Source organism: Myotis yumanensis, unplaced genomic scaffold, assembly GCF_028538775.1.
Source record: "Myotis yumanensis isolate MYYU_CA2020_CCGP unplaced genomic scaffold, mMyoYum1.0.hap1 SCAF_18, whole genome shotgun sequence".
NCBI classification, from domain to species: domain Eukaryota; kingdom Metazoa; phylum Chordata; class Mammalia; order Chiroptera; family Vespertilionidae; genus Myotis; species Myotis yumanensis.
In genome coordinates, this window is record NW_027223769.1 from 4,889,503 (window position 1) to 4,910,407 (window position 20,905).

Consider the following 20,905-nt stretch of genomic DNA (forward strand, 5'->3'; position numbering starts at 1 on the left):
CTCTGATTGTCAGAACTAGGATTTTATTTAATTAGAAATTCTATTAACAAGTCAGATGGGGTCATCAGGGAGAGGTTTTGAAGCTGGGGTAGGAGGTAGCCAGTTTGTGCTCCGGCCACTGTGGACCACGATGTCGTCGTATTCATCCTGGGGGCAGAGGAGGCCAGGCAGAGGGGCTCAGGTGGCTGCCACCTTGCCCGCTGCCCAATTTCTCCCACCCGCCCTAAGATTTGGTCTTGCCTTGAAACCCACGTTTCTCCCTACTCATAGTTCAACTTCCCTGCTTAGTTCTCCATCCACCATTTTCAAGGTCATCTGTGTTTTCCCCACTCCTGCTGGAGCTGTAGCCCAGTTGCTTCTCCAGTTCTACATCCACTGAGGTCTCCCTCCTCCACCCCTTCCCTCTGCCTTTACCCAAATTCCTCAGCTCCCACCATGCAACGTCATCACCTGCCCAAGGGTTCTCCAAAGCAGCAACCTCACCGCTGCCTAAGGTCTTTCCCACTGCTGCCAGTGTTTGAATCACTGCTGCCCACCTACCAGTCACTACAACTGAGATCGTTTCTCTGCCTCTACCTGAGTTCTCCCTCCCTGCAACCCCTGTCCAGGTACTTGCACCGTTTGCACTCCTGCCTGAGTTCTCAAATCACAGCAGCCCAAGGTCAGTCTCAATGTGCTGCTTAATTTCTCTGTTCCCTTTCCCACCTGCCCATCTACCCTGAGCCCCCAGCTGAGCCTCCCAGTCTTTCCTCCTGACTCACGCCCTCATCCCCGCTGTCACTGTCGCTACTGCTGCTGCAGGGTCCAGGCTTGTCGTCCTCATCCTCGGGTTCAGGGGCTCCGTGTGCACGGAGGAGGCGGGCGAGGATGGGGTTGGGCCGGAGCATGGCGCTGCCCAGTGGGGTGCGGCCACCGTACATGCGGGCAGCAGGATCAGCACCTGCCTTCAGGAGAAGCTCCAGCACATCAGCTGCTTGGGCCTCCACTGCCAAGTGCAGGGGGCTCCGGCCACACGTGGGCTCCTGTGGATGTAGCAGAGAGGTCAGAGGGGGCCCTGCCCCACTCTGGGACAACCCCCAACCTGCCACACCTCCTCCCTAGGGAGGCTCACCAGTTTGTTTAGGTCAGCTCCGGCCTCCCAGAGTAGTCGGACCATCTCTGCATCTTTGTGGATGACGGCCACATGGAGTGGGGTGTGGCCTGGGGACAGAGTGATGTTAGACAATGAGGCTGAGGGACCTGGGCCCCCAATGCCACAGCTCGGCGGAGGGCTTTGTGGCCTGAGGGTGACCGAGTCTGGGGTCTGGATTCTGAATTCCTGGGTGTGTCAAAGAGGCATCTGCATGGCAAATGCCTAAGTCTCAGGGGAACTGGAACTGGCTGGCAGTACCAATGCTTAGGTTGTGGGCCTATGGCTGAAGATCCTGGGCCTACGGACAGGAGGCCTGAATCTTGGGAACAGGAAACCTAAGTCTCTGGTCTTACTTCACAAAGAACCTGAAACTCAAATTCCTGGGTCCTGAGTGGTTGAAGGACCTGTGAGCTTGGGGGCCTGGGGTGGACCCTGAACACTGACTGGGTCCTGGATGACATCAGTCCCTTTGTGAAGGGGCCAGTCCCGGGTAGTTGGGCTTAGAGATGGGAGAGCCGAGACTCAGACACCAGGGCCCTGGTAGAACTGGCTGAAGAGGGCTGTACCTAAACTCCCGTGTCAACCTTTTGGAGCCTGGGGTACCAGAGTTTCACAGAGGGCCTGAGCCTTGAGTTTCCTTATCCTAGGTGGGCTGGGACCCATGGTTGGGGGTAGGGAGATGTCCAGGATGTGTTGTGCCTTCTGGCTGGGGAGGCTGGGCCCAACCACTGGATTTGGCCTAATAGCTCTAGGCCTGTGGGTTCCTAGTGATCTGGAGCCTCCAGGTAGGGGTTCTGGGTCCCACACAGCCAATTCTCAATAATCTGGGATCTGGGCAGGAGTTGTTGGTCCCAATGCCTGGGTCCCTGAAGCCTCACTATTATTTCCCAAGGGGCTGGGTATTGAGTCAGGAGAGCTGAGCCCAAAGCCAGGTGCTGTCACCTGGACCTTCTCAGTAATGTGGACTCTCACCTTCATAGTTTTCAGCCTCTAGCTGCAGCTTCCAGTCCTCATTCTCTTCCTCCTCCTTCTCCAAGTCGGGTTTGGGGTACAACGCAATAGCAGTGTGGTCAGTGCCAGGGGCGTGGTCGGTGCCAGGGGTGTGGTCGGTGCCAGGGGTGTGGTCAGGGTCCTGAGCGAGGTAGATATGGGGGTCTTCCCTAGGGTGCTGGGGGCGGGGCTGGAGCAGCACTTGAGCACAGGCGTGTGCCCCCATGCGGCAGGCTAGGTGCAGTGCTGTGTGGCCCCCACGCTCTGCCACATGCAACCCGGAGCCCGCCGTATACAATTTCTCCACCGTGGATGCCTCCCCCAGGATGGCTGCCAGGTGCAGGGCTGTCTGCAGGAGCAGAGCACAAGTGTTAGAAGTCACACTGAGAATCCTGGCCCCAAGCCCTACACTATCTTCCAGTGGCTCACCTGGCCCAGGTCATTCTGTAGGTCCAGGTACTCGGTACCAGCTGCAAAGCCTAGGAGGAAGTCCAGGAAGGGCTCATGCTGATGAATCACCGCCAAGTGCAGTGCCCTGAGAACAAGGACAGGGGTCAGAAGGCACAGGTCAAGTACTCTTGCACTCACTCATTCAATGAAATGTGTGCTAGCCATTGTGACCACAGTTCTGGAACCAGATGTCAGGAATCTGAGAGGATCAGGTCTGAGTTAATGTAGAAAATTTATTTAATCAATATTTATTAAGTAGGACTTCTGCCTCCTCTCAAACATGGACCAGATTTCCCTCCCATATGAATCAATGAACAAATCAGACCAAATATCCTATATAATAAAAGGCTAATATGCAAATCGACCAAACAGTGGAATGACCGACCGGTCACTGTGATGCACACTGACCACCAGGGGGCAGACGCTCAATGCAGGAGCTGCCCTCTGGTGGTCAGTGCACTCCCACAGGGGAGGTGCCACTCAGCACACCCTGAGTCGGGCTCACAGCTGGCGAGCGCAGCAGTGGTGGCGGGAGCCTCTCCCACCGCTGTGGCAGTCGGACATCCCCCAAGGGCTCCCGGACTGCGAGAGGGCACAGGCTGGGCTGAGAGACCACCCCCGCCTCCCCCAGTGCACGAATTTTGTGTACTGGGCCTCTAGTAGTATATAAAGCAACAGTTTTCAAAATACTGGACAATGTATCATGCAGTGAATGACAGCGTGAAACAGGAAACAAATGAGGTGAAGCCTTCGATCGACCGCCACAGCTTATGGTCTTGAGAGTTTCAAGCCAAGGTGCTGGGAGAGAGAACCTAGGCAGAGTCAGCAGATTGCCTGAGGTGAGGAGATGGAGCTGAGTTGGGGGTAGGGGGTTGCCAACTGGCTACAGTCAGAGGATAGAGAACCCAAGAGGAGAGCTTGGGGAAATGACCCCAGTCTGAAGAAAGTATCATTCAAAAGAATTGGAGAAGTATGCCCATCGCTCACATGGCTGGGAATAGTACCCACTATTCCCACCAGCCAGACTAGGAAAAACCCATCATTCACAGGACATTGAGAAGAATACTCCAGAAGGTCTTACCTCAATAGTGGGGAATAATGAGTGCTAGCTGGGGCACTGTTCAGGACCCACCTACCGAATCATAAAAGCAAAACCCAAAAGGATCAAACGAGTTACAAGTAATTTAGCTGTATCCCAGAACAATACTCAAGAATATTTATAGGAAGAAAAAAAATATTTATAGGAACACAAAACTAACCAGCCTAACAAGTTAAAATCTACAATGTCTGGCATTTAATCAAAGATTATCAGGCACACAAAGAAGCAGGAACACATGACCTATAATTAGAATAATCAATCAACTGAAGTTAACCCAAAAATGATCCATTTGTTAGAATTAGCAAACAAGAAAATTAAAACAGTTCATTATAATTGTATCTTACATATTCCAAAAGTTAAGTATAGACATGGATGATAAAAGAAAAAGATTCTAATTGAACTGCTAGAGATAAAAACTACAGCATCTGAAATGAAAAACACACTAGATGGAATTAACAACAGATTGCACATTGCATTAAGAAAAGATGAACGAGCCCTAACCAGTTTGGCTCAGTGGATGGAGCGTCGGTCTGCGGACTGAAGGGTCCTCGGTTCGATTCCAGTCAAGGGCATGTACCTTGGTTGCGGGCACATCCCCAGTGGGGGGTGTGCAGGAGGCAGCTGATCAATGTTTCTCTCTCATCGATGTTCCTAACTCTCTATCCCTCTCTCTTCCTCTCTGTAAAAAATCAATAAAAATATAATTTAAAAAAAAAAGAAAAGATTAACGAATTTGAAGACTTCGCAACAGAAACTCTCCAGAATGAAACACAGAGAACATTTAAAAATGAAAGAACATCAATGAGCTTCAGGGAACATGTCCCTAAAGCAGTGGTTCTCAACCTTCCTAATGCCGTGACCCTTTAATACAGTTCCTCATGTTGTAGTGACCCTCAATTTCATTGTTACAAATTGAACATAATTAAAGCATAGTGATTAATCACAAAAACAATATGTGATTATATTTGTGTTTTCCGATAATCTTATGCGACCCCTGTGAAAGGGTCGTTCGACCCCAAAGGGGTTGGACCCACAGGTTGAGAACCACTGCCCTAAAGGAAGAGGTAGATAGAAAAAAATATTTGAAGAAATAATATCTAGAAAATTCTCCAAACTTGCTGAAAACTCTTAAACCCACAGAACCAAGAATGTGAATGACTGCCAAGAACAAGAAATATCAGGAAAACTACACCAAGATCCATTATTTAAAAATCTCTTCAAAATCAATGATAAAGACCAAAATCTTAAAAGCAGCCAGAGAAAAAGATACCTAAGTACAGAGGACTAGAAAGGATGACAGCAGATCTCACTAGAGAATAATGAAAAAAAATACGCAATGGAACAGTATCTTCAATATCCTCAAAGACAATGACTATCCAACCAGAATTCTTTAACCCAGCAAAAATAGCTTTCAAAAATGAAGACAAAATATAGATTGTAAGGAAAGAAAAAAGGCCTTTCTTTTCCTTTGCTGTACCTTCCACAGTTTATGGGAAGCACCTGGTAATTAAACCCCAAGATTGTTAGGCCCTCTGGTTCAAACCGTCCCTCTGTTCAAACTGAGGGGCAAAATAAGCTACTCTCAAGGCTACATTCTTACATACATAGCCCTCCTCCCTGCTGATTTACAACCCAGGAATAATTAGTAGAAAGTTCCCTTCCTCCCTTTCCTTTAAACAAGCCTCTTTTGAACTCTTCATAACTCTTACTCTAAAAATGTTTTACAGCTTTGGAAAAATACTAAGGATAAGACACCTCATGAGAACATCTGCCCGGATTGTTTCCTGAAAAACTAACGAAGACAACCCCCCTAATGTCTGCTCAATTTCACCTAGCAACAGCAGCAGCCTGAAAAGTCCCCTCCCTTCCTTACCCAAGGCTTTAAAGGCGTGGGTGGGGGGGACCGCAGCTTTTGTTCCTTGCCTTTGCATTGATTAGCAATGCATTGGCCCTTTCCCTTTGGGGAAAATAAAAATAAACTTCCTACATCCATCTCTTATTTTATTTTATTTTATTTTTAAATATATTTTATTGATTTTTTACAGAGAGGAGGGGAGAGGGATAGAGAGTTAGAAACATCGTGAGAGAGAAACATCAATCAGCTGCCTCCTGCACACCCCTTACTGGGGATATGCCCGCAACCAAGGTACATGCCCTTGACTGGAATCGAACCTGGGATCCTTCAGTCCGCAGGCCGACGCTCTATCCACTGAGCCAAACGGGTTAGGGCCCATCTCTTATTTTAGTTGTGAATTCTTTCACAGCCCACGTTACAGGCCAAAAACGCTAACACAGATGATTTCAGATACACAAAAGCCTATGGAACTCATCATCGACAGACCCACACCACAAGAAATATATAAAGGAAACCTTCAAGCAAAAGGAAAATGATGTCATCGCCTGGCTGCTTTGGCTCAGTGGTTGAGCATCTACCCATGAACCAAGAAGTCATCGGTTCAATTCCTAGTCAGGGAACATGCCCAGGTTGCTGGCTGGATCCCGAGTAAGGGGTGTGGAGGAAGCAGTGATTGATGTATCTCTCTCATAGATATATATTTTAAATATATCTTTGTTGATTTCAGAGAGGAAGGGAGAAGGAGAGAGAGATAGAAACATCAATGATGAGAGAGAATCATTGATTGGCTGCCTCTGGCATGCCCCCCACTAGGGACTGCGCCCGCAACCCAGGCATGTGCCCTTGACTGGAATCGAACCTGGGACCCTTCAGTCCGCAGGCTGACGCTCTATCCATTGAACCAAACCAGGTAGAGCTCTCATAGATATTTTTATCACTATATTCCTCTCCCTTCCTCTCTCTAAAATCAATAAAGACATATTTTTTAACAAAAGGAAAATGAAAGAAGATTAAAAATGGCAGCAGAGCAAGTGGATGCTGCACAGAAATAATCCCAGGATTACCAGGAATTACAACTAAAATACAGAAAAACTTCCTGAATAATGAACAGAAGACTCACTGGAGAGAACCCTGATAAACGAGGACAGAAAGGGGAGACCCCAACCAGACTGGTAGGCGGGGCAGAGGCGTGAAAGGGCTGGCAGGCTCCCACAGACAGAAACTGAAGTTCTGGGGAGATATCTCAGTTGTGGGGAGTTGCCACTGAGAACTCTGGGGTCTAATCCCCAAGCTGGGCCCCCCAGCTCAGAGCACCAGAACTGAGAAGGGTACCCACATAACATCTGTCATAAAAGCAGCAGGGTTGCTGTTAGCCAGGGAGAGATGGCTGGAAATTCAGGCACCCTCTTAAAGGACCAAAGCACAAAATTCCTTGTGGGGCCACAACCTTGTGCTCCGGCAGAGGGAGGGCAGAGTGGACTGAAGCTGGGTGAGCAGAAGCCAGGATCGGGGGCTCTGGGGTTAGAGCTCAGAAGGCAGACACCCGATTTCCTGTGCTGAGTCATTCCCTCACACTGCAGAGGTCATCTTTCTCACATAGACATTTGCTATACAGGCAAGCTTCCCTGGGGGAAGACATTTGACCTACCCTATTGGAAAACACCTTGCCCCATGGTGGGGAATTGCTCAGACCTATTAAAAGACTGAGAATAACAATTAGCCTCCAGGCAGAAGCAATTGCCCCACCCTGTTGAAAAAACTCTTACCACACATGTGGACGACTGCCTGAGGGCAATTCAAAACAAAATCCTATCCGTCTGTAAACAGAGACAGTCTCTGGAGGCTTTGAATCTTTGCCTGATCTACTTAGTCAGAAACAGCATTTGACACTGTCCTGCACTAGAGATTGAGAGGCGTAGCAGATCTACCTAGTAAACAGTCACAAACCCAAAAAGGCAGCCAATATGAGGAGACAAAGAAACATACACCAAATAAAAGAACAAGATAATTCTCCAGAAGAAGAGATAAATGAAATGGAGATAAGGAAATTACCTGATATAGAATTCAGAATAATGATGGTAAAGATGCTCCACAGCATGATAAAAGATATAGGAATTATGAAAACAGAAATAAAAAATGACATAGCGGAGAACCAAGATGGCGGCATAGGTAATCACCCGTACTTGCTGCCTCGCACAACCACTTCAAAACTACAATTAAAAGACAAAACGATATCATCCAGAGCCACAGGAAGGCTGGCTGAGTGGAAGTTCTACAACTAGAAGGAAAGAGAAAAGCGAGTTGAGACTGGTAGGAGGTGCAAAGGTGCGGAGGTATGGAGGCGCGCACGAAACGGGCTGGCAACTGGGTGCACTGTTGTCTTTTTCAATCAGGAGGGAGATACAAGATCCCAATTGCTCTGAACTCCAGTTCTGGGCAAGACTCTGGGGACCCAGACTCATATGGGGAGAAACTGGACTGTCTGGCATTGGGCCGGAACATGAGGGTGGCTTTCTCTCAGAGGTGCTTGCAGCGACCACTGTTCCTGCATGGGGGCATGGGATACAGAGACCCGGGGAACTCTCCGGGGCAAGGCTGACTGTCAGCCATTGCTGTTTGCTCTACCCTGGTGATTCCCTGAGACCCCGCCCCACCCAATTTACAACCCCACCCAAGCTGTGCACAGAGGCTTTTGCATATGAATGGCCTGTACTTTCGAAGCATAAAACCTAACAAACTGCAGCTGGGTCAGAGAACTCCAAAGCTTCCAAAAGAAGCCCTAAGGCTCGCCAGCACCCTACACTGCTTCACAGCTGGGCCTCATCTGGGCACCTCCAAACCCCAAACAAAGAGGAGGAATCTGCAGATCTCTCTGTAGCTCCTGCTGAGCAGCCTCAGGAAGTGGCTGACTTTGCACCTCCTTGGAGATCCAAGAGCCAGTGGTCAGGGTGAGACCAGACCAGATTACAACTCTTCACATCCATAAGCGACACACTCAAGGGTCAGACTCAAGGAGCACCCAAGCCCCAATGAAGCAAGTCCTGCCCCATAAGGGTGTCTCCAGCACAGTAGTTCTCCCATTGTAGACACAGCTGGTCCTCGTAGCCAATTGGCCTGGAGGTCAATTTCTTCCAGTGATACCAACAGCAATCAAGGCTTCTCTACAACAAGACTGTGCACACAGCCCACAAAGGGGTGCACCAAGAGTGTCCACCTCAGGTAATTAGGGAGGCTGAGCCACTGGACCCTATAGGATACCTAGCACACAAAGCCACTCTATCAACACAGGGAAGCATAAAAAATGCAGAGACAAAGAAACAGGTCACAAATGAAAGAAATAGAGGAAAGCAAACTACTGGACATAGAGTTCAAAACCACGGTTATAAGGTTACTCAAGAATCTTCTAGAAACCTCTGAGATATTTAGTGACACCCTCAAGGATATGAAAAAGGACCAATTAGAAATTAAGCATACACTGACTGAAATAAAGAAGAATATACAGAGATCCAACAGCAGACTAGAGGATCCCAAGAATCAAGTCAAAGATTTGAAATGCGAAGAAGCAAAAAACACCCAACAGGAAAAACAAAAAGAAAAAGAATCCAAAAATATGAAGATAGTGTAAGGAGCCTCTGGGACAACTTCAAGCATACCAACATCTGAATTATGGGGGTGCCAGAAGAAAAGAGAGAGCAAGATATTAAAAACCTATTTGAAGAAATAATGACAGAAAACTTCCCCCACCTGGTGAAAGAAATAGACTTACAAGTCCAGGAATCGCAGAGAACCCCAAACAAAAGGAATCCAAGGAGGACCACACCAAGACACATCATAATTAAAATGCCAAGGGCAAAAGACAAAGAGAGAATATTAAAAGCAGCAAGAGAAAAACAATTAGTTACCTACAAGGGAGTACCCATACGACTGTCAGCTGATTTCTCAACAGAAACCATGCAGGCCAGAAGGGAGTGGCAAGAAATATTCAAAGTGATGAATAGCAAGAACCTACAACCAAGATTACTCTACCCAGAAAAGCTATCATTTAGAATTGAAGGTCAGATAAAGAGCTTTACAGATAAGAAAAAGCTAAAGGAGTTCATCACCACCAAACCAGGTGGTTCCTGGGTCGACACTCAACCACTGAGCCACATCCAGCTGGGCTATCTGGGTTTTTTTATACACCAATAATGAATTCTCAGAAAGAGAAACTAAATGAACAATACCATTTACCATTGCAACAAAAAAGTTAAAATACTTAGGAATAAACTGAACCAAGGAAGCAAAAGACCTGTTCTCGGAAAACTACAGGACATTGAAAAAAGAGATAGAAGAAGAAATAAACAAGTGGAAGAATTACCATGTTCATGGACTGGTAGAATTAACATCATTAAAATGTCCATACTACCCAAAGCAATCTACAGATTCAATGTAATACCTATTAAAATTCCAACAGCATATTTCACAGATCTAGAATACTCCAAAAATTTATATGGAAACAAAAAAGTCCCCGAATAGCTGCAGAAATCTTGAAAAAGAAAAACAAAGTTGGAGGAATCACAATACCAGATATCAAGTTATACTACAAAGCCATCATAATCAAAACAGCTTGGTACTGGCACAAGAATAGGATTAGAGATCAATGGAACAGAACAGAGACCCCGAAATCTACCCAAGCCATTACGCTCAAGTAATATTTATTAACGGAGGCAAGAGCATACAATGGAGTCAAGACAGTCTCTTCAATAAATGGCACTGGGAAAATTGAACAGATACATGCAAAAAAATCAAACTAGACCACCAACTTACACTATACACAAGAATACACTCAAAATGGATAAAAGACTTAAATGTAAGTCAGGAAACCATAAAAACCCTAGAAGAAACCATAGGCAGCAACATTTCAGACATCTCTTATAACAAAATGTTTACGGATACATCTCCTAAGAAGAAAATAAACAAATGGGACTACATCAAAATAAAAAGCTTCTGCACAGCAAAAGAAACCATCAACAAGACAAAAAGAGAGCCCAGTGTATGAGAGAACATATTTGGCAATGGAACATCTGATAAAGGGTTAATATCCAAAATATATAAGGAACTCATACAACTTAACAAAAGGAAGACAAACAATCCAATTTAAAAATGGGCAAAGGACCTAAATAGACACTTCTCCAAAGTGGACATATACATGGCCAAGAGACATATGAAAAAGTACTCAAAGTCACTGATCATCAGAGAGATGGAAATTAAAACAATGAGGCATCAGCTCACCCCTGTAGGAATGGCTACTACCATCAATAAATCAACAAATGACAAGTTCTGGTGAGGATGTGGATAAAAGAGAACCCTAGTGGGAATGCAAGACTGGTGCAGCCATTATGGAAAACAGTATGGCGTTTCCTCAAAAAATCAGATATGGAACTGCCATTTGACCCAGTAATCCCACTTCTAGGAATATATCTTTTTTTTTTTTAACTTTTTTTTTAAAAATATATTTTATTGATTTTTTACAGAGAGGAAGGGAGAGAGATAGAGAGTTAGAAACATCGATGAGAGAGAAACATCGACCAGCTGCCTCCTGCATATCTCCTACTGGGGATGTGCCCGCAATCCAGGTACATGCCCTTGACCGGAATCGAACCTGGGACCCTTCAGTCCGCAAGCCGACGCTCTATCCACTGAGCCAAACCGGTTTTGGCCTCTAGGAATATATCTTAAGAAACCCAAAATACCAATCAGAAAAAAATGTATGCACCCCTATGTTCATAGCAGCACAATTTACAATAGCTAAGATCTGGAAACAGCCCAAGTGCCCATCAGTAGATGAGTGGATAAAAAAGCCGTGATACATTTATACCATGGAATACTATGCAGCCGTAAAAAAGAAGAATGCCCTACCCTTTAAGCATGGAGGGACCTGGAGAGTATCATGCTAAGTGAAATAAGTCAGTCAGAGAAAGACAAGTATCACATGAACCTAAGGAACAAAATAAACTGGTGAACAGAGCAGATCCAGAGACTTGGAAGCATGGAACAGAGTGCGAAATCTTGGAGGGAAGGCAGGGGTAGATGGTGGGTGGGTAGGTGGCAGGTAATCAACCAAGGAGTTTGTATGTATATATATGCATGGCCCATAGACACAGACAATGGGCTAGTGAGGGCCCGGCGTGGTGTTGGGGGTGACCTGTAGGAGGCCAATGGGGAGAAAAGGGAACACATGTAATACTTTCAAAGATAAAGAATTATTTTTTTTAAAAAGGAAAATAACATCAAATGGAATTTTGATCTATACAAAGGACTAAAAATAGTAACACTAGGGGTCAGCAGATACGACTTTTTCTTAGTATGGAAGATTCTTTCGAAGATAATTTTTTTTAAATAAATTTTTTATTGATTTCAGAGAGAAACGGACAGGGAGAGAGAGATAGAAACATCAATGATGAGAGAGAATCATTGATCGGCTGCCTCCTGCATGCCCCCTCCTGCAGATCAAGCCCACAACCCAGGTATGTGCCCTTAACCGGAATTGAACCCAGGACCCTTCAGTGTGCAGGCCGACGCTCTATCCATTAAGCCAAACAATCCAGGGCTCGAAGATAATTTTTAAAATAATTGACTATTTAAGCAAAAAATAATAACAATGTATGGTGGAGTTTATAAGACATCTACTTATATAAAAACCCTGGGTGGTGTTCATCACAACCAGACCAGAACCATGACCAAGCGGAAGGAAGTCAGTCCTGCAGGGGTTGTCTTGGCAACAGCTGCGCCCTTCCCCGAGCTGTTTCCCGGAGCTGTTTCCTGTAAAGGCGGGGTTTGAGGCATGAACCGACCCTGGGAGCATGGAGGCATATCTTTCTAAAGTATGCCGCGCCAGCACAGGCAAGGGTGAACCTGAGTGGGGGTGGCTGAAAGGCTTAGAAAAGACAGACAAGAGAATGAAAGCCGGGTCTTGGTGGGATGCTGCTTCTCTGAGAGTCAACGACCACGCCCACAGCCATGCCTTTATTTTATAGCAGATGCTACGAGGCAAAGTAAGGGCATGACCAAGATGTTTACAACATTCTCCTGGGTTTCAATCCTACTCAACTACATGCACCTGAACTCTATCAAGCCTACATCACTCAGGCACGTGGGGCCACATGTTCGGACCATAGGTTCAAGCTTACAACTACAGCTGTTGGCTATAATTGTGCTGGGAGGGCCCTGCCCTCCAAGCTGAGACTTGCACGTGGCAATGAAAGGACTGTGCCCTCTCATCAGTCCAAGGCTTGAACCTGTCCAAAACACTGTAGCGGCTCCCCACAATAAAGTTTTAATTCTGTTTCTTTGTTACTAATGTTGTGGCCCCACCCCATAACAAAGAAACAATTTCCAGAGGATGAGGCCAAGGAATCAGGATTTTAAAAAGATTCCCAGGTGATTCTAATGTGCAGCCAAGGTTGAGAACCACTGCTATAGATAATATTAAAAATACATCTAAATGTGCAATTCTTTGTCCAAAAAATAAGCATGTTCAAAAATTAAATGAAGAAAATTTGGGTATACTCAATGGAGATTTTCACACATATTTGAGTGATGATTCCATTGATTCCAGAGATGATGCTGAAAAGGAAAATTTTCCCATCGAATTTCTTAATAGTATTACTCCTTCGGGAATGCTGTGTCATAAATTAAAATTGAAAGTGGGTACAATCATCATGCTATTGAGAAATCTCAATAGTAAATGGGGTCTTTGTAATGGTACCAGATTTATTATTAAAAGACTAGAGGCCCGGTGCACAAAAATTTGTGCACTCAGGGGAAGGGGGTCCCTCAGCCCGGCCGGTGTCCTCTCCCAGTCTGGGACCCCTCGGGGAATGACCACGTGCTGGCTTAGGCCTGCTCCCCGGGGGAATGGGCCTAAGATGGCAATCAGCATCCCTCTGGCAGCCCGGCAGCCCTCAGGGGATGTCCACTTGCCAGCAGGGAGCAGACCTAAGCTGCAGTCAGACATCCTTAGCGCTGTTGAGGAGGTGGGAGAGGCTCCCACCACCACCTCTATACTGGCAGCCGTCAGCCTCGCTTGTGGCTTAGCAGAGCTCCCCTCTGTGAGAGCTAACTGACCACCAGATGGCAGCTCCTGCATTGAGCATCTGCCCCCTGGTGGTCAGTGTGTGTCATAGTGACCAGTCATTCCCAGTCATTCTGCTGTTAGGGTCAGTTTGCATATTACCCTTTTACTATATAGCAGGGGTCCTCAAACTACAGCCCATGGGCCACATGCGGCCCGCCGAAAACATTTATCCAGCCCGCCGGGTGTTTTTGCCGCCGCTGCCTGTCCTGCTTAGCAGCCGACTCGTCCCGGGCCTGCAGTGTGCATGTGTGGAATGTCTGAGGGACAGTGAACTGGCCCCGTTTAAAAAGTTTGAGGACCTCTGCTATATAGGATAGAGGCCTGGTGCACGGGTGGGGGCCGACTGGTTTGCCCTGAAGGGTGATCCGGATCAGGGTGGGGGTCCCGCTTGGGTGCCTGGCCAGCCTGGATGACAGGCTGATGGCTGTTTGCAGCTGGTCACACCCCCTTCAGGGTGGGGGTCCCCATTGGGGTGCCTGGCCAGTCTGGGTGAGGGGCTGATGGTTGTTTTCAGGCTGGCGGGCGACTGGAGCTCCCAGCCTCTCCTTTTTTTCTTTTCTTCTTTTATTCTGGGATTTATTTACCTTCTATAGCTGTGACTGGATCTGAGAGCCGGCTCCAGCTCTGAGGCCCGGCTCCAGCTCTGAGGCCACGGATGGCTGAAAGCAAGTATCTGGGGTTTGTTACCTTCTATAATTGAAACTCTGTTGCCATCACTGGCGCTCTCAGCTCTAAGGCCACGGCTGGCTGAAAGCAGGTATCTGGGGTTTGTTTAGCTTCTATAATTGAAACTTTGTTGCCATCACTGGCGCTTTCAGCTCTGAGGCCCTGGCCGGCTGAAAGCAGGTATCTGGGGTTTGTTTAGCTTCTATAATTGAAACATTGTTGCTTCCGGAGCTGAGAGCTGGGCTGCAGCAGGCAGGGAGCCTTGGCTTCCTCCATCACTGGATCAAGCAAGCCTCATGTTCGCTTCAGCTGCGTGGCTGCCGGCCGCCATCTTTGTTGGCAGTTAATTTGCATATCCTGCTGATTAGCCAATGGGAAGTGTAGCAGAGGTATGGTCAATTACCATGTTTGTCTATTATTAGATTAGATTACGACCTAACATTATCGAAGCTGAAGTATTAACAGGATTTGCAGAGGGAGAGGCTGTTCTGATTCCAAGTATTAATTTGTCCCCATCTGACAGTGGCCTCCCATTTAAATTGATTCGACGACGGTTTCCCGTGATGCCAGCATTTGTGATGACTATTAATAAATCACAAGGACAAACTCTAGACAAAGTAGGCATATTCCTACCTTAACCCGTTTTTTGCACATGGTCAGTTATATGTTGCTTTCTTTCGAGAGCATGTAACATTAAAGTTAAAGTTCTAAGTACTTCATCACAAGGGAAATTAGTCAAGCACTCTGAAAGTGTTTTCACTCTTAATGTGGTGTACAGGGAGATATTAGAATAAGTTTAATCACTTTATCAGTCATTGTTTGCATCACTGTTGTTTTTATATCATGTTTTTGTTGTTTTCATATCATGTTTTTGTCGTTTTTATTTCATGCCTCTGTTATTATATCCTTTTGTTACTGTTATTTATTAATAAATTTATATATTATTTTCATACACATTTTACTAATTTCCTTTCATCTCTCACACTTCTATTATAGAGAAAGGGCAAATAGCAATATTAAAATATCTCTGCTAATTAATTCCCTTATTAAAAAAATATATTTTATTGATTTTTTACAGAGAGGACGGGAGGATAGAGAGTTAGAAACATCGATGAGAGAGAAACATCGATCAACTGCCTCCTGCACACTCCCCACTGGGGATGTGCCCGCAACCAAGGTACATGCCCTTGACCGGAATCGAACCTGGGACCCTTGAGTCCGCAGGCCGATGCTCTATCCACTGGGCCAAACCGGTTAGGGCAATTAATTCCCTTTTAATGTGCACAAATTTCGTGCACTGGGCTACTAGTGTGTAAATAAAATGTATGACCACAATAGCATACAGGCCAGGAGGGGCAAATAGAACCTTATGATCTAAGGTTCTTTGAGTCCATGAGAAGTGGCATACTATCACTCAAAGGTTAACGTTGTACACTATAAACCCAAAGCAGGAATCAGGAAACATTTTCTGTAAAGGGCCAGATAAATATTTTAGGCTGTGTGGAACATGTGTTCTCTCTTACCTACTCTCTTACCCCTGCTCTGCTGGGGTGATGCAAGGTAGCCACTGACAATATGGAAATGGATGAGCGAGGCTGTATTTCAACAGAATTTTATGTATGGGAGCCTGACATTGGAATTTCATATGATTTTCACTGTTAACAAAATATTCCTTTTATTTTTCAACCATTGAAAAATGTAAAAACTATTCTTAGCTCATAACCACATAAAAGCAAGTGACTGGCTAGATTCTGCCGGGAGGCCAGAGCCTGCCAGCCCTGTCTTTCAGAGCAATCACTAAAATGATAAAACAAAGAGTTAGAACTAATAAGCCAACAAAGAAATACAATGGGAAAAAAAATGTACTCATTCCAAAAGAAGGAAGATAAAGAGGAACAGGGAAACAAAGAAGAGATAAGTAGAAAACTAATAAGCTTATCTAATAAAAGAGAAACATGCAAATTGACCATACCTTTGCTACACTCACAAGCCACGCCCACCAGCCAATCAGAGTGACTACATGCAAATTAGCCCAACCAAGATGGCGGCCGGCAGCCATGGAGCTGGAGCAAGCAGGAGGCTTGGTTGCCCCGGCGATGGAGGAAGCCAAGCTTCCCGCCTGCCCTGGCCGGCTGTCGGCTCCACTCAAGGCAACAAAGTTTTAATTATAGAAGATAAATAAACCCCAGATACCTGCTTCCAGCCAGCCTCCACTGGGAGCTTGGGTGGCTGGGGGCTTGGCCAGCCTGCAAACAACCATCAGCCCCTCACCCAGGCTGGCCAGGCACCCCAGCGGGGACCCCCACCCTGAAGGGGCTGTGACCAGCCTGCAAACAGCCATCAGCCCAGGGGTGGACAAACTTTTTGACTCGAGGGCCACAATGGGTTCTTAAACTGGACCGGAGGGCCAGAACAAAAGCATGGATGGAGTGTTTGTGTGAACTAATATAAATTCAAAGTAAACATCATTACATAAAAGGGTACGGTCTTTTTTTTTTTTTTCAGTTTTATTCATTTCAAACATTTCAAATGGGCCGAATCCGGCCCGCGGGCCGTAGTTTGCCCACGGCTGCATCAGCCCCTCACTCAGGCTGGCCAGGCACTCCAGCAGGGACCCCCATGCTGAAGGGGGTGCGGCCAGTTTGAAAACGGCTCTCAACCCCTCACCCAGGCTGACCAGGCACCCCAGCAGGACCCCCACTCTGATCCGGGACACCCTTCAGGGCAAACCAGCCGGCCCCCACCCATGCACCAGGCCTCTATCCTATATAATAAAAGGGTAATATGCAAGTTGACCCTAACAAAAGAACGACTGGGAATGACTGGTCACTATGACACACAGTGACCACCAGGGGGCAGATGCTCAATGCAGAAGCTGCCCCCTGGTGATCAGTGCGCTCCCACAGGGGGAGCTCTGCTCAGCCACAAGCCAGGCTGATGGCTGCCAGTACAGCGGTGGTGGTGGGAGCCTCTCCCGCCTCCTCAGCAGCACTAAGGATGTCCGACTGCAGCTTAGGCCTGCTCCCCACTGATAAGTGGACATCCCCTGAGGGCTCCCGGGCTGCCAGAGGGATGTCTGACTGCCAGCTTAGGCCCAATCTCCCCCAGGGAGCGGGCCTAAGACAGCAGGTGGACATCCCCTGAGGGGTCCCAGACTGCGAGAGGGCACAGGCCGGGCTGAGGGACCCCCCCCCCAGTGCACAAATTTTTGTGCACTGGGCCTCTAGTAACAATATAATAAACTTAAACATAGCTACTTCAATAAGTAAATGTAAATTATCTAAACATTCTAATTAAAAGACAGACACTGCCCAGCCTGCCTGGCTCAGGGTTGAGTGTGGACTTATGAACCAAGAGGTCACGGTTCCATTGCTGGTCAAGGTATATACCTGGGTTGACAGCTCAATTCCCAGTGTGGGATATGCAGGAGGCAGCAGATCAATGATTCTCTCTCATCACTGATGTTTCTATCTCTCTCTCTTCTCTCTCTTCCTCTCTGAAATCAATAAAAGTATATTTTTTTAAATCTAATCTAATAATAGACAAAGATTGAAATTAACCATACCTTCGCTACACCTCCCATTGGCTAATCAGCGAGATATGCAAATTAACCGCCAACAAAGATGGCGGCTAATGTGCATACTGCAGGCAGATCCCGCTGCGCTGCCCCAGCGTGGATCCAGGCCTGCTGTGTCTTGGGCGGGGCGGGCGGGGTGAGCGGCAGCGTGATCCGTGAGAGGGCACAGGTTGGGCTGAGGGAACCCCCTTCCCTGCCAGTGCACAAGATTTGTGCACAGGCCTTCTAGTTAATAAATAAAAGGCAGACATTGTCACATTAACTAAAAAAAAGCAAAACCAAACTATATGCTGTCTATAAGAAACTCTTTAAATATAAATATTTAAAAATAGGTTAAGAATAAAAGGATGTCCCTGGCTGGGTTGGTAGGTTGGTTGGAATGTTGTCCCGTACACCAAAAGGTTGCAGGTTCAATTCCCAGTCAGGGCACATACCTAGGTTTTGGGTTTGATCCCAGTCCAGGCGCATATGGGAGGCAACTGATCGATGTTTCTCTCTCTTTCTTTCTCCCTTCCTCTCTCTCTCAAATCAATATCCTTGGGTGAGGATTTTAAAAAGTAAAAATAAAAATATCAAAGGGTGGAATAAGGTGTAGCATGCTAACACTAGTCAGTCAAAAGAAAGCAGGAGGGAGCATTTTTTAAAAAAGTATATGTTTATTGATTTCAGAGAGGAAGGGAGAAGGGGCGAGAGAAACATCAATTTTGAGAGAAAATCATTGATTGGCTGTCTCTTGTGTGCCCCACTCTGGGGATCAAACCCGAAACCCAGGCATGTGCCCTGACTGAGCCACACCAGCCGGGCAGGAGGGAGTATTTTAATATCAAAGTAGATTTCAGAGCAAGGAATAGAGAGGGTTATTTCATAATGAGAAAGAGATCAATGAATCAAGAGGACAGAATTATAAACATTTGTGCCCTTGATAATAGTGTCCAATTACAAGCAGCAAAACCTGATAGAACTACAAGGAGAAATAGACAAATCCACAATTCTTATTAGAGATTTCAATAGGTTTCTCTCAATAATTGATAGAACAACTAGACAGCAATCATCATCCAGGACATAGTGGAATGGAACATTATACCCAACAACAGCAGAATATACATTCTTTTCAAGTGCACACAATATTCTGAACCATAAAACAAGTCTTAAAAATTTAAAAGGATTCAAGTCATACAAAGTCTATTACCAGTCTCCAATAGAATTAAATTAAAAATCAATAAAAGAAAGGTATCTGGAAGTCTTCCAAATATCTGGAAACTAAATAGCATACTTCTCAATAATCCACTGACCAAAGAAAAAATCAAAAGAGAAATTATAAAGTATATTGAATTTAATAAAAGTCAAAACTCAACATATCAGAATTTGTGAGATACTGTTAAAGCAGTGCTTAAGGAAATTTACAGCACACAGCACCTATAATAGAGAAGAAGAAAGGTCTGAAATCAATGACCTCCTTAAGAAACTAGAAAAATAAAAATAAATCAAACCCAAAGTAAGGGGAAAAAGGAAACAAAGTCAGAACAGAGATCAATAAAATAGAAAGCCAAAGAAATGAGAAAAGTAATGAAGCCAACTGGGTTCTTTGACAGAAGATCAATGTTTATTGAGTGCCACCTATGGGTCAGGTTCTGTTCAGTTGCTGAGGATATGGCAGAAAACAACACACAAAAACCCCAGGTACAATCCCTCACTGGGGCCTTTCCAACATTGTTTTTTTTTTCTTTTGTTCTACCCTTTTACCGGGAATGCCCGCCCCAGATAATCTATTTGTCTCATTATCCTGCTTTATTTTTCCCAAAGAACTTACTATATGCTGGCATTCCATTTTTCTGTCTTTTTCATTTTTGTCATTTTTTGTCTTTCTTTTCTTTTCTCTCTCTTACTTTGTGTCTTTCTGTGCCTTCTTCCTCTCTCCCTTTTTTTCTTCCTTTACAAATTTTCTCTTTGAATGTGAGATGTGAAGATTAGTGCTCAGAAGGTGGAATCTTAATCAAAGGTCAAGTAATTATTTCGGAAATCAAGGTTTAATGCTCATATATCAGGAGCGAAGAATCAAAAATCATAAATATTTGTGGAGGTTAGAGGTCAGGAGGTACCTGCCTGAGCTACTAATAAAGGTCTCAGGCTGGAGCCAGGAAGATCAAGTCTAGTTTTGGGATCACTGGAAAGGCATGTGGAATTCTGAGAACCAGTGTTCAAGAAAGGAGGTCAGAAATTATGGGTTAGAATCATTTGGGTAGGAAACTGACTTTACAAAAGACTAGGACTTGTGGGTTAGAGGTCAGGAAGTCAAGCATCAGAAGTCAGATTTAGAAGCGAGGGCAGCCTAAGATTCACTCACGTGTCCCCATCCTCGGTTACGTAGCCAAAGACCAGGGGCGCCCACGACAGCCCCGGGCCCAGCTCCGCGCCCAATCCCGGTCCTCCGGGGGCCGCTGCATCTGGACCCAGAGAGCCCAGGCCACTGTCGCACCACTCGTCGGCATCCGCAGCTTTCCCCAAGCACGCGACCCCGGCCATGGCCCCCCAAGTCTCAGGGGCCCCGTGGCCGCGGGCCAGTCGCTGGGCTCTGCCTGGAGCTCTGGCGCTTCCGCCCTGCAGGGAATTCCCCAACACTCCCCCTGATCCATCCAATCAGAGTAGGCCAAATCGCTCACGCCCGCCCCCATCTCACTCCATGGCCAATCAGAGTTTTCATGTAGACTACGCTCTCTACCTGTTCCCACATTTTCCAGGCGCCCTTTATCAACATGGCTACCTATCAGCGCAGGGCACTTTGGGACTCGTAGTCAGGACCTCGCTTGTTTGTTCTTTTTATTGTTTTTGTTGTTGTTGTTGTTGTTAATTCTTACCCAAGTATACTTTTCCATTGATTTTTAGAGAGAATGAAAGAGAGAGGGACAGACAGAGAGAGATAGCGATGTGAGAGAAACACATTGATTGGTTGCCTCCTGCACACGGCCTGGCCGGGGGAACTGCCCTTGACCGGAATAGAACCTGGGACCCTTCGGTCTGCA

General features: G+C 46.1%; 1 protein-coding gene across 1 annotated transcript; it reads right to left on the reverse strand.

The window, feature by feature from the left end:
* Positions 1-6: 6 nt before the first annotated feature.
* Positions 7-20,492, reverse strand: NFKBIB (NFKB inhibitor beta). The gene is made up of 6 exons (XM_070398272.1): positions 20,230-20,492; positions 2,552-2,657; positions 2,105-2,471; positions 1,112-1,200; positions 762-1,022; positions 7-147 (listed from the first exon to the last, which is right to left on the reverse strand). Exons 1-6 carry the CDS (start codon positions 20,406-20,408, stop codon positions 52-54), a joined length of 1,098 nt encoding a protein of 365 aa, XP_070254373.1. The 5' UTR covers positions 20,409-20,492; the 3' UTR covers positions 7-51.
* Between the last annotated feature and the right edge of the window lie 413 nt (positions 20,493-20,905).